Consider the following 14,811-nt stretch of genomic DNA (forward strand, 5'->3'; position numbering starts at 1 on the left):
TGTGGGGATGGGATAATACGGAATTGGATGGATTGCTTACATATAGAAGGGTATAGGTAACAAAGTAACTAAAGTCTAAATATTTTAAAGAATGGAAAGAATTCTTTCAGCTCCTTCTAAGAGCGACACTTGACTTGATGGGGCTGATTTTCCAAGTGGATCTAAGAATCTTACATGAATCGTATAAAAGGGAGACTGTATGCACGGTAATACAACTTTTAGGTTAAGTCATTTCGGTTTGTGGACTGCTAGACAAGGCTCTATGAAGTATTCGACAAAACCTCAAACACAGAAAGGTCATCGTGATGTTTCCAGACTATATGTTACTTTAGTTATATGGACATATATCAGGTGAATTATCGGAGTGATATAAAAACACTGTAGCATCTGTAGATTGTTATTTTGAATCCAAGTGAGAATTTTGCATGCTCGTGTTTTTCATTCGGGTACTAACAAATTACAGCAAGACAACAGAAAATATATGAAGCAATACTAAATGATAATTGGCATATAAATAGGAGCATAGGACCAGTTTTAACAGTTGGGAGCAGACTCACTTAAGGCTCTAGGCCACTTAGCCAATTCCCAGCTGGAATGCCTGATCTCATGGTGAACTATTAAAAGACCACGCCACATGCTTAAAGCACTAAGTCAGGCAGTAGGAATATTCTATTTTACACACAGTTTGTAAAAGCAGGCATAAAATAATTCCCCTGGCTGTCAAACTGAGCTAACGGAAGTGGCAGGCCCACTCTACTAGAGTGTGCATGCCTCATCCTCCAGAGACCGGAGACCAGCATGTTCATGAGCACCAATGCCTCCGGAGACCTCAGATCAGATGCGAGCTCGAGACAGATCTCTCAGGTGCGCGATACGGCGCACATGAACTGCGCGCAGAGATTCAGAGGCTTCTTAATGAAGGGCTTCTGATAGGATTATTCACCATTAAGAGGCAGTCTTTTCTGGAGAAAACCAAAAAAAAAAATCTGTTTTCCTCTCAGAGCTCAAGCAGAGATAAGCACGGTGGTCATTCCCCACCGCCTAGTCATTTTACAGAATTACTAGGATTTTGAACATGTTGCCTGGTAATAGTGAGGAAAGTTGAAGGGTCATTATTGAGAGGAGATTATAGAAACTCTAGAATACATATTTAGGCACTTGAACAATACATTTGAATGTGGGAGTGGATGATTAACAGCCAGATGATGTGAGTTACTCAAATTGGCCCCCAAAGCAGGAGTCATACAGACAGAATCTTTATGAAACGCTTTCTGACTGTGTTGGAGCCCAGTCAAGAGATATACGGAGCCAAAGAAGGGACCACTTTGTCTCTGAACATTTAGACTGCTTGACACTTCTAAACATTGGACAGAGGAGCTATTGCCGTCTAGAAGTGTCAATCCTCCCCCCCCCCCCCTCTCCACTGCCATCATCAGTGATGGCTGCAGGAAATTTCTTTTGTCTATGGAGGTTATTGCAGTACCGCAGGCTCCTCCATAGATCTCAATGCTGTACTCTTGAACATGCGTTGTGTTTCGAGAATGCAGGATTCTGTCTATCAGATGGCCATAGGAGTGACTTCATATAGCCATGCATTCTCCATCAATGTGACCTCCACGAAACAAGAATTGGTGGTAAAATCATTTTGTGAACAGCTTTAAAATTCCCTGTGCCAAATATTCCAGGACTTCTACTTATCAATAATGTAAAAATAATTTGAATTGCTCGTCTGATAAAATCCCCCAAAATAGTACAGAGGCCCAGCAAATCAGTCAGCCAGACTTCTGGGAGTTTTAGAAAGTCTCAAACATGGCCCAGGGAAAATAAGAAATGTGATAAATCTCATTATTTGGGGATGCTTTTTATAACCCGAAAAACTATTGTAAAATAGTCAGCATTTGTCAGTAAATATTGATAAATATGGTGTTAGAAACCACTGAAATAAAATGGTAACAGGAAAAGTGTAAAAACACCTTGGGGGTGTCTGCTTTTAAAAATAGGTTCTTTTGTGTGTATTTTAAGCTCAGGGCCATCTACGCACACGCCTAGAATACCCAAATGAAAAATAAAAAAAAATACAACAAAACATATATATGCACTCCTTGTGATACGTGACTGCTAAACAACTACTACAGATATACACCCTAGTCATGAGTTTCTCCCAAATCAGCTCACATAAAAAGGGGGAGGGGAGGGGGAAAAAAGAGAATAAAAACAGAAGAATAGAAAGAAAAAAAAAAATGTAAATAATATATATATATATATATATATATATATATATAAATTATGTGTTATTTTAGTGAGCAGATTACGTTTTAGAATCCCACATTGAACAGATGGATATGTAGCCATTTTGACCTAGATTAGCAAACACTTGAACAGTATCTGCTGCCATTTTAATGGTACATTCCAACACCATAACCACTACAGTGCACTGAAGTGGTTATGGTACCAGAAGTGGCCTGGTGCCCTCTACTGTAAGGAGTATGGAATGGGGGTGCCAGGGCTTTCTTTCCAGTATCATCCCCATTACAGCAGGCTGGTGGAGTGCCCATTTCTGTAGGCAAGGTTGCTGCCACCAGTTACTGTAACTCACACTAATGTCAGGCAGCACTTGGACAGTAAACGTCTCCCTTAGCCCCTACGCTACACTTTAATAATGTCTGCAACACTACAGATTAACCCTTACACAGCACCCCAACACTAACCATTAAACCCGCTCTAGCCTAAAAATGCAACATTTTATTTTAATATCAATGGAATATTCATTAGAAAGTGAATAACCGTGACAATATGTGGTAGTTCCACTTATAAAAAAAATTATTAATTGAAACAATTACTCCAAAAATAAAAAAATAAATAAAAAATAAAAGTTTTTGGCAGTTACTCAGACTAGTTAGACAACAAGCTATGAAAAGAAAAAGCAAAAACAAATCCAAAACAAAGTGAAACCAGGATTTGCCAAAATATACCCTACCTCCTACCCCCGTCTTAGAACAGGGATTTTTTTTTCCTGACTGGTTAGAAAGAAAGAACTTAACCCTTTCAGTTAGAAGCTACACAAGTCTTTGCACTGGAAGTATTACTAATTATATAAAATCCTGATATCCCCCTCTGGCAGACAAACAATCAGGTGACAACACATTGTAATGTTTTAACAAACCTCTAAACCTGGTCTTCATGTTTTACAGCAATCTAATAGTTAACTATAGAGCTCCCTGGGTTTCCACATTCACTAACCCACATGGTCTGCAGGACCTGCAGCTTTCCAAGTTCAGGGGACAATCCTGGGTGGACTGTCACAATGTTGCAGTTTGTACGGATAAATCCCTGTCTGCGTGAGGATGTGATAGAACTCACCTAGCAAGCACAACCCAGTCACAGAGCACAGGATCCTCATGTTCACAGCATGACACCAACACACAGACAGCGAGCTTCCCCCCTCCAGCCTCCAGCTTTCAACTACTTCTGCTTCTCATCACCTGACCCACATCATGTGAGACTGTCTAATACCCGCTCCCAGCAATCTCAGCTCTTACTGCTCTCCTTATTAAAGCCAGCAGCAGCAACTGCAGCCACCAAACCACTTCATCTCTTTTGGCTGGCCTGCAACTCCCATTACCCTCTGCCAGCCCCTGTCTGAGGATAGTAGGACTTGTGCTCCAAGAGCAGAGGTGGGGCCAAAGGCTGCCCAAAATAATTTATATACAGAACATTTCCTTTCCAATTGTTATATGCAAACAAACAGTACCCTGAAAAATAGATAAATAAGTATATGATTATATATGTCTGTTAGTCCACCCATTGTACAGCGCTACGGAATTTGTTGGCGCTATATAAATAATAATAATATAAGTATATATAAGTGATATGGTTGGAAACTTTTGGTGCAAATCAGAAAAAAGTGAGTTTTTATGCATACCCTCCATTGACTGCTATTGCTAGGCGTGCAATGAAAATGTTGTCTCTTTAGATTATGTAGAAAGTCATCCAATAACTATATTAACAGATGATCCCGCTGTATCATAGCACAAATTCTCTCATTCCCCCTCTCGTTGATACCGATTTATTGTGCATTCTTTCTTCCCTTTATTTCCTTTCACTCGGTAAAAGTCCCGAATTTGGGCTCCTGTTCCTCCAGCCCAACATTGCTTGCATACCCCCACAGGCATGCCCACTCCTTGACCCAAGCTCATACTCCCAACTATTTGGAAAAGATAGAGCAAACCAATCAGGTTCCAAGTCAGCTATCTTGAGACATTAATATAGGTAAATAACTCCTGCTGTCATGTCGAGGCATAATCATACAGCCCAGTGCTCTATGCATGGGTTTCATGCACTCATACTGTGCTCCTTGGTGTTCCTGGATTCATGGAACTAAATTGGGATGCTGGGATATGCCCTTGAAATTGGGAGTGTCCTGCTGAATGCCCTGCATTAGGGACACTATAGTCACCAAAGCAACTTTAGCTTAATGAAGCAGTTTTGGTGTATATAGATTATGCCTCTGCAGTCAAACCGCTCGATTCTCAGCCATTTAGGGATTAAATCACTTTTCTTATGCAGCACTAGTCACACAGTATCCCTACACACTTCCTGTAAACCTCTTGCTCTGATAATAGCCTGCTAGATCATGCAGTCACCTGGTGTGTGTGCTAAAAGTTCAAGCTACAGAACATGAGATAAAAAAAAATCTGATTGAAAATGAAATTTTGTGTCAAGCTGGCTGTGTGAGTCACAGTAAAGAGAATTGTGTCTAGGGCTGCATAAACAAAGTGACTTAATTCCTAAATAGCAGATAATTGAGCAGCCAGCCTACAGGGGCATGATCTATACACCAAAACTGCTTCAGTTACATAACTGCAGAATACACTAAAGCTAAATCATCCCTCTGTCAAGGATAAGCAACAGAGTCATGTGGCTGAGTTATAAAAAGAAAAACTAAATGTGAAGGGGATGAGGGGAAGGGTTGAATAATAGAGCATAGGAATGTGGTGGTCCTTGATTACTGATATGTTATTGAGTGAGAGTACATGGGCATCTGTAGCATAATGCAAAAAAAGCCAAGTCAAACTGTCAGGTTGAAGTCACTAAATATAGCCCAAGCTGACAGAGGGGAACGAAAGATATTGAATGATGTCTCCCCGGTGTGAGCAGGGATTCAACTATTCTCACACCAAGAGTACAGGACATTTCATGCCGTTGTAATGTTGTTAAAGGGTTACACCAACTAGCATGACAACGTCTGCTTTTAGAAGTGGTCATAGTGGTATGATTCTGTATGTTCAGCATTTCAGCTATATTTTTGATTACTTCAGAGATATTTGCACGTTTGTGCCAGGTGTCAGGTTTACCGGGCCGCCTAGTGTGAATTCTGTGCATATAAATACTTACAGTCAGGTCCATAAATATTGGGACATCGACACAATTCTAATCTTTTTGGCTCTATACACCACCACAATGGATTTGAAATGAAATGAACAAGTTGTGCTTTAACTGCATACTTTCAGCTTTAATTTGAGGGTATTTACATCAAAATCAGGTGAACGGTGTAGGAATTACAACAGTTTGTATATGTGCTTCCCACTTTTTAAGGGACCAAAAGTAATGGGACAGATTAACAGTCATAAATCAAACTTTCACTTTTTAATACATGGTTGCAAATCCTTTGCAGTCAATTACAGCCTGAAGTCTGGAACGCATAGACATCACCAGACGCTGGGTTTCATCCCTGGTGATGCTCTGCCAGGCCTCTACTGCAACTGTCTTCAGTTCCTGCTTGTTCTTGGGGCATTTTCCCTTCATCAAGTGAAATGCATACTCAATCGGATTCAGGTCAGGTGATTGACTTGGCCATTGCATAACATTCCACTTCTTTCCCTTAAAAAAACTCTTTGGTTGCTTTTGCAGTATGCTTCGGGTCATTGTCCATCTGCACTGTGAAGCGCTGTCCAATGAGTTCTGAAGCATTTGGCTGAATATGAGCAGATAATATTGCCCGAAATACTTCAGAATTCATCCTGCTGCTTTTGTCAGCAGTCACATCATCAATAAATACAAGAGAACCAATTCCATTGGCAGCCATACATGCCCACGCCATGACACTATCACCACCATGCTTCACTGATGAGGTGGTATGCTTTGGATCATGAGCAGTTCCTTTCCTTCTCCATACTCTTCTCTTCCCATCACTCTGGTACAAGTTGATCTTGGTCTCATCTGTCCATAGGATGTTGTTCCAGAACTGTGAAGGCTTTTTTAGATGTTGTTTGGCAAACTCTAATCTGGCCTTCCTGTTTTTGAGGCTCACCAATGGTTTACATCTTGTGGTGAACCCTCTGTTTTCACTCTGGTGAAGTCTTCTCTTGATTGTTGACTTTGACACACATACACCTACCTCATGAAGAGTGTTTTTGATCTGGCCAACTGTTGTGAAGGGTGTTTTCTTCACCAGTGAAAGAATTCTTCGGTCATCCACCACAGTTGTTTTCCGTGGTCTTCCGGGTCTTTTGGTGTTGCTGAGCTCTTTTTAAGGATATTCCAAACAGTTGATTTGGCCACACCTAATGTTTTTGCTATCTCTCTGATGGGTTTGTTTTGTTTTTTCAGCCTAATAATGGCTTGCTTCACTGATAGTGAGAGCTCCTTGGATCTCATATTGAGAGTTGACAGCAACAGATTCCAAATGCAAATAGCACACTTGAAATGAACTCTGGACCTTTTATCTGCTCCTTGTAAATGGGATAATGAGGGAATAACACAAACCTGGCCATGGAACAGCTGAGCAGCTAATTGTCCCATTACTTTTGGTCCCTTGAAAAGTGGGAAGCACATATACAAACTGTTGTAATTCCTACACCGTTCACCTGATTTGGATGTAAATACCCTCAAATAAAGCTGAAAGTCTGCAGTATAAGAACATATTGTTTGTTTCATTTCAAACCCATTGTGTTGGTGTATAGAGCCAAAAAGATTAGAATTGTGTCGAATGTTCCAATATTTATGGACCTGACTGTATATCGCCAGACGTTCTCGCTTCTCCCCAGGCAGGCAACACTGAGAGCAAAGGAAATAAGTAACCATGATTCTTTATCACTGTGTCCAGCTACCCACCTAATAAGTGCTCAAATTCAGCCTTGAATGAGTGCAGTACACGGGGCCATACTTTGTCATGTGTGTACAATGAAGAGAAGAGGACTTCTTGATTTGCTCTAATTATTTCAAATCAATTGCTTCCTTGTTAAACTTCACTTTAGGAGCTGATTTAATAAACCAGGAGAGTATGTGATTATACTGGAATCTGCTAGAGAAGAATAATCTACTATTCAGATTTGCGCTTCCCCAAACTCCGGCCCTCCAGATGTTGCTGAACTACAACTCCCATGATTCTCAGCCTATCCATTTCATTCATAGAATCCTGGGAGTTGTAGTTCAGCAACATCTGGAGGGCCGGAGTTTGGGGAAGCGCAAATCTGAATAGTATATTATTTTGGGGAAGCCTGATAGGATATGGCAGCTGTAAAAGAGAACACAGAGAATATATTATAACATATGAAATATTTAACCAAACAGTCTTCATTCTTTTTAATTTATTTTCTACTCTATTGCAGAGACTCTAGAATAGGTAATAGAGTATAAACAAGATAAGGACATTTTTATACAAGAACACACACTTTGCCTCCTACAGGAAACAGTAATAATTAGTAACCATTAGCCATTAGATACAGCGAATTCAATTAGAATATGGTCGGATAATTAAAAGCTGGTTTTATTTTCCTTAAAGTGCGCTGTTCAGTTTATAGGATTGCTTTTATAGTTAAGGTTTGTGGGTTCTGCATTCTATAATGTTTTGAATACATCTCACGAAGACAGATGTGTGCTCAAACTTATCGCATGAGCAAAGCATCTATAGGTGATGTAATAAATGATTCTAATTTGTTTATCAGAATCAGATGTGTATCGTAAAAATAAAACACCAGCCCATGCAGTCTAGATCTATACCACTGCTCACTCGCTAAGAGTAAAGGTCAGCTTCATTTACAGCCCCTGTGGTGGCCGTCCTGAATTTCTTATCCTCCGAGTTTTCCCAGGGTAAGTCCTATCGGACTATTCACATCTTTTAGAGTGCCACTTTGGCAGCTCATGTTCCCTTTCATGGTTTTTGTGTGGGAAAGGATCCCACGGTCTGTCACCTGCTTCGAGGTATCAGGCTTTCACGGCCTCCCTCTTCACATTATTCTTTATTCTGGGATGTCTCTTCATTCTTGAGAACTGACCAGATAACATAGGTTGTCTCTATGTCAGCTCTTGGCGAAGTTGACCCTTCTCTTTTGTCTTGTGTCCTTTTGCCGTGTTTTGGACATTCAGGCGTTTGGTGTGAAATTATTTTTAGTTTTTCCCCTGAAGGTGTCTCTTTTTCTCTGATGTGTAGGACGAAGTCTAATTCTATTTTGCAGAAACTAAATGATGGTCCAGCCATTAATGGTAAATCCAATAGGCAGGTTTATTAAAGTAACTGAAAAGCAAACATTTCGCCCCACAACAGTGCCTTTGTCAAGGGCTTAAATTACATTGTGAGGATTGGCCAACCTCGGGCCCTGTTGCACCCTGGGATTCAGGATAGAGAGGTATCCTATATGGTAATTACACTGAAGTCTAACACTGTCAGTTTTGTACCCATGCTTTCCGGATCAACCACGTCTTTGCGTTGCTTGCTGTCTACGTCATTGTGTTTCTATGTCTTCGCCTGTTCTCAATTCTTCACATGGTCAGCTTTTGATTCAGCGGTATTCATTCCAACAATTGCTTATTGAGTCATATGGCTCCTTGTTTGGCTGGTGTGGAGAGATGCTTCGGAGCTTGCTTGGTTTGTAGCACCACGTCATTGGCAGGCCTTGGATTCCGGTGGTCCCTTGTCGGAGATCCTTGTGGCGGCGGTCTGGTCTAGTAAATCAACCGTTAGGACATTCTCCTTTGACCGCACGCTTCATTTGCCTTCGTTTTGGGGAATTAAAAGAGCAAATATAAAGCTTCTTATTCCCTCCCATATGGTTTTGTTTGTTCCTTTCCCTTGTTTCCCTTTTTTATTGTTGGGGGTGTTTGACTTGTATATCCTGTTGTTTGCTTAATGATTCACTTGGTTTCTTAAGTTTGACTCCTCATGCATGCTATGCTGCATTGCTTGGATGTTTTTAAAATTGTTTGCTTTTATGGTTGTTGATTTGTGCGGCACTCTGTGATTACAGTTTAGTTTCACAAGGTCTTTTTTTCCCCAGTTTAATCTGGAATTCTTCGGTTCCCATTGGTGTTTGTTTTGGTTGTGTTAATTCGTTACTCCACTCTTCTTGGAATCTCCTGCTAGACCTCATCAAAGAAAGATGAAGCGGGAGGATATAGCTGCAGGTATTTTGCCCCGAGCTTCTCACCACCCGAAGAGGGCCGGAGCCTGAAAAAGCCCCCCTAGTGGCCGTCCATCAGCATGATCACATTGTATGTTCCAGTAAGGTTTATGCATCCAAGGCAGTTTGTTCAAAGCTCTATAACAATTTGCTAGATTGTGTCCAAAAAGGTCGCTTATAGCTCTGGAGTATCTGACAAGCTTCTGGAGAAGAAATCTATTTTGGCCAATAAAACCATCAGCGAGTTCACTGTAGATGTTCAAAGCTCTCCATGTGCTCAAGTAATCAGAACCAGACTGCCAATAACAGTAGGGGGCATTGTGATTTTCAGCGCCTCAAGGAGTCTCAACTCTACTGACCTTTATACATCTTCATTGGTAAGGAAATGTGATGGTAGAGCATTGTAGCTGATTCAGTTGAGAGTGGAGAATCTTCAAGATTGCTGACGTTCATACGTATAGCTGTCTAGATATTCTGCAACTTTGGGTATGACCAAGTGTGAATCATATCACCAACAAGTGGCCCGGACAGCTGAGATGTGATCATGTAGAGGTTTTTTTTGTATGGTACCACCTTATAAATATTTTATATGAATATTCCTTTATCAATGCTGAGGAGCATGTGTGTGTCAGAATCATTATTTTCTGCCAATCTTCCCTGGAAAGTGCAGACAGCCAGTAGTGATTACATCAAGCTAAACACGGGAGTGGTAGTGTTGATTGTTGACTACTAGCATCTGATGACACTCCAAAGCAGAGTCTTTGCATCGCAAAGAGCTTTCAATAGAGTCAAGTCCACAGTCAAATGTTTTTTCTGGAATCGAAAGGGGATGAGAAAGAGGGTGATGAATAAATGTTTGAGAGAAGCTCAGGACTGCATTTAGCAACAGGGTCAGTGGTGGATGAAGCACCTACTGAGATCGTAGGAAGTGTCAGGCACTTTGTAAAGTCTGGTTCTGGAGAAAAATGCATAGTGGTGTCTTGGAACCTACATGGAAGTCCCAACTTAATTTTCTTCTTGTATTACTGCTTCTTCTTTTTGTTTTTAAATCTTTCTTTTATTGAGGCAAAGAATAACGGTACAGAATGAAGAAAATAGGTTATAGCGAGTGAGTACAATTCAAGTATACAGTTGTAGCATACATTATGGCCGTGTGCATATCAGCCTAATTTTGTATAGTGGTAAACAAGTTAATATAATTAGACATACTGCTAGGCCAATGAAGTAGTAGGAAAACTAATAACGAAGAAACACGCTTAAGTCATAGTATGTCAAGCTAGGTGGACAAGTCAGTGAAACATGCTTAGCGGATCGGGCAGGGAGGGTCAGTAGTATTATGCAGTAGATATGTTTGCCTGTTTTGTAATGTAGTTAAGTAACAGGCTAAACAGCAAGTGAAGCGGTCTCTATATATGCTTATGGGCAAAGCTTGGGAAGGTAGCGTTGCTTCTCAGATAGGGCCATTTAAAGCCGTGTAAAGCACTAGGGTGGCTCGTGGCTAGCTGCTAAGGTGAGTGGCTGTGTGAATGTGCAGAATTAGGAAGGCGGTAGAGTGGCATTATGGTATCACTGCAATATTTAAGTAAACTAAACAGACAACAGGCCTAAATAAAACTGAAAATGTGAAGCAGGTAGTATTCGCAGTCGCCACCGCTGCGTCTCAGCAAGTTGGCACGACCTCCCTCTGTAAAAGCACGGCTTTCAGTCGACTTTTTTGAGTGGTAGTCCTTTCAGTTCATGCCATGTCTAGTATGACATCCCTGCTCTATCTTTGCCCCTGCGAGTTCCCTGTCTGCAAGGATGAGGTACACTTTCCTGCTGCCAATGCGTGGGCCTGCGAGGTCTCCGTACCCGGTATCTTCGGCCCAAGGCCTTAGCGGTCGCCCGCGCCTGTATTCCATTGATCCCTTCACCAGTATTGTGGGCCCCTGGGTCTACCAGGTTTAGGGCATGCCCCGGGCCATTGTAATGTTTTGGGGCTCTGGGATGGTGGGGGACATTTTAACCTGAGGTGGTAAGGTCCAGATGGGGGGGAGGGAGGAGGGAGATCAGGTGAGTTGCATGGCACCTGCGATCCCCGGCTGGAAGAACGTCTGTTTCCTCCCTTCATGGGACCCACCTGGCATACAGGGCGCTGGAGCTGTGCCGGGCCGTGGATCGGTGAGCGTGTCTCCAGGCTTGATTCCGAGGGCCCCCTGATCATTAGAAGCAGGTCTGTACCCAGCTGGGTACGTTTTGGGGATGATACCTCGGCTAGTAGTGAGATATAATGCAGAGGTTGTGAGGAGCTCACTGCAAACGAGTCCGGCAGACATGATAGTCAGGCCTCACCCACAGTACTGCTTTCTCTGTCCAAGTGCATACACCAACTGCCAACACCAAGGTAGATAGATAGTGGTGTATTTAAGTTGTAGACTGTCCTAAGCCTAGTGAGTCAATGAGACCCCAATAAGCATACCTTCTTACCACACTCACACATACGTGTTCAACTACTTATACTACTTATACCTGTACTCGCTCACATTGAAATGGCAACTCACAACTATTTAGGCCATACACATACACATACACACACACACACACACACAAAGAGCCAAACCGCTACTTACATATATATATACACACATATAAATGCTGGAAATCTTGCTTGTAAGTAAATATTTAAATGCCCAATCACTCACAAAGACAATCATAATTACACAAATGGCTAAAAGCACACACACATTCACACACTCTAACTTTAGGATTTGGTATTGCCAGGATCACCTTACAGCCTGGTCAACCTGCTACCTGTAACGGACGTATTTTTTTTAATCAATACAACTAGGGGTAAGGGGAAGGAGCTGCTGAATTTAAAAAATAAAATAAAAAGTGTATCGTGAAGCCATAGGCTGAAATACTTTGACACAAAACCACACAGACTATTTCTGCTTCAACAGAATCTTTACACAATGTAGGAAGTGTCATGGATTTGTGCTATATGGTTCAGGCCAATGATGGTACAATGGTAGGGGGAATATATGCCTTGTACACAGTAGGCTCCTTAATACAGTTTTGTTGCATGTAGTCTACCTGTGCACCAAACACATGTATCCACTTTATGGCCACAATCTACCCACATCACAATAACACCCCATATCACAAAGTACTCCACTTCAAACTGGTTCCACAAACCATTAGCTTAGTATTCCAATCATCTGCCGTCTCTAGATCTTAACACAATACAAAATGGGAGGTTTGCGTGAATGTGCAGCCAACACATCATCAATGGACTGAAATTCACAGATTTTACTATTACCATGACGTAAAGTCATGATTTTATTAATGACACGGAGGCGAGTATTATGCTGCACTCTTTCTTTATTTCCCTCAGCAGCAAAGAAAAAATTTGAAAATATAACCAGTACATAACATTAACAGTCTGAGAGCAGTGTCTCCTTAGCAATGGTAACAGCCAATCAGGTTCTTCTCTCCAGCATAATAGGTTCTGTCAACCAATCCTATTCCTCTTTATTTGCGATCCCGAAGAATGATAACCGTCAAAATGAGAAAAATTAATCCGGGTACCAATGTAATATCCATAATAAGATGTAGGTTAGGCTGTAGAAAAAGGAGAAATATGGTAATATTCTAGTATAAAACTGGATGTATGCAACATTACCAGGCATTGTGGATATAGTGTCTGTATTTTACGCTAATGTGAAAACGTAGTAATGGTTGAGAAACATAACCGGAGGGAAACTCCATGACATCAGGACTTACCGTGCACCCACTTACCACTTATCCGACCTTTGTGGTTAAGATCAAGCAAACATTTATAACATTACGAAGAAACTTACCAAGTCAGGACTTACCTTGAGATCAACTTACCCAAATTCCCTCCTTCCTCGGGTTGGGTGGGAGGGATAATACTCGCCTCCGTGTCATTAATAAAATCATGACTTTACGTCATGGTAATAGTAAAATCTGTGAATTTTATTAAGACACGGAGGCTCCTATTATGCTGGTTTAAAGCTGGGAGACTACCGTTCCCGCAAAGTGTTGAATAGGTTTAAAATAGAAATCACGAAAGGTGGATTCTGATGACCAATCGTCCGCTTTCATAATGTCTTCAAGTCGGCAACCAATCGAGGAGGCCTTGGAGGCCATCGCTCCCCGAACAGAGTGAGGTGCGAACAATGAAGTGTCAATGCCCGCTGAGGACATAATCCACTTAACCCAGCAAGCTAGTGTCCGAGTGGAAACTGGAAGGTGTGGTTTTTGGAATGAGATGAAGAGTTCATGTTTCGTTATGTCTCGTATTGTTGAGGTACGAGATTAGTAAGTTTGTAAGCATTTGACCGGGCATAGGAGTGGCCTGTCTGGAAATGCTGGGTATGACACACTCTTAGATGATGTCTTTGTTCTTCGAGAAATATCGAAAGTGACCCCTTCGGGGGTGTAGGAGCGTGTGGTGAGGTCTAAAGCCCTGACATCAGAAACCCTCTTACAGGATATGAGGCACAGGAGCATCACTAGTTTAGCAGATAGTTGTTTCAGAGACATGACTGCATTGTCTGGCCATGCTTCTAGAAAAGTGAGAACGATGGAGACGTCCCATAATACTGAATATCGTGGTAACGGTGGGCGTGCAAATTTCATGCCGCGTAAAAGTCTACATATCATTGGCTGTCTTCCTATCGGGATTCCATCTAGACCCCGATGTGAAGCCGAAATGGCCGAACGATACAGGTTTACCGTATCATCTTGCCTTGCCATCTTGAAATAGTGAAGTCAGGAACTGAAGGATCGAAGTCAAAGGAGCCGATATGGGATCCAAACCTCGTTCCAAGCACCAATCACGCCATCTGTTCCAAGCAGACTTATAAGCCTGTCTCGTGCCGGGTGCCCATGCACCCTCGAGAAGCTGGAGAGTTGCCTCCGAAACTCCGTGGATTGCCCAAGGTCCCCTTAAATCAACCACGCTGTGAGATGGAGAAGACCTTGTTGTATCAAGGGATGAGGGGATCCGTCCGGGTCCTGGAGGAGGTACTCGAAGTGTGGGAGAATGCGGGGTATATCTATCGCCATCTCTAAGAGGGGAGGGAACCATGGTTGGGAAGGCCATAACGGTGTCACAATCACCATTGTTCCCGTCTGGCGACGTAGTTGCAGTAGGCAACGTGGGATCAATGCGAACGGTGGAAAGGCATAATTCCTTGTGGACGCCCAATCTTGGGTGAATGCATCTGTTGCCAGTGCAGATGGGTCCGGTCTCCAGCTGACAAATCTGGGTATTTGTGCATTCAAGCGGGAAGCAAAGAGATCTTTGTCCAAGGGGCCCCATAATGACCGGATCTCTTTGAAGACCCTGGGGCTCAGTCGCCAGTCACTGGGGTCCCTGAGGTGTCGTGAGCACCAATCCGCAGTGGTG

The 14,811-nt window shown here is 42.1% G+C and overlaps 1 protein-coding gene across 1 annotated transcript in view; it reads right to left on the reverse strand.

The window, feature by feature from the left end:
* The window catches only part of LOC134615340 (multiple epidermal growth factor-like domains protein 11), a 35,928-nt gene extending 32,461 nt beyond the window's left edge, over positions 1-3,467 (reverse strand). The window contains exon 1 of the mRNA XM_063459845.1: positions 3,361-3,467. Within this exon, the coding sequence (XP_063315915.1) occupies positions 3,361-3,400 (40 nt within the window). The 5' untranslated portion in view covers positions 3,401-3,467. The remainder of the gene's footprint in view (positions 1-3,360) is intronic.
* Positions 3,468-14,811: the final 11,344 nt, after the last annotated feature.

This window comes from Pelobates fuscus, chromosome 6, assembly GCF_036172605.1.
Source record: "Pelobates fuscus isolate aPelFus1 chromosome 6, aPelFus1.pri, whole genome shotgun sequence".
In the NCBI taxonomy this organism is placed as follows: Eukaryota; Metazoa; Chordata; class Amphibia; order Anura; family Pelobatidae; genus Pelobates; species Pelobates fuscus.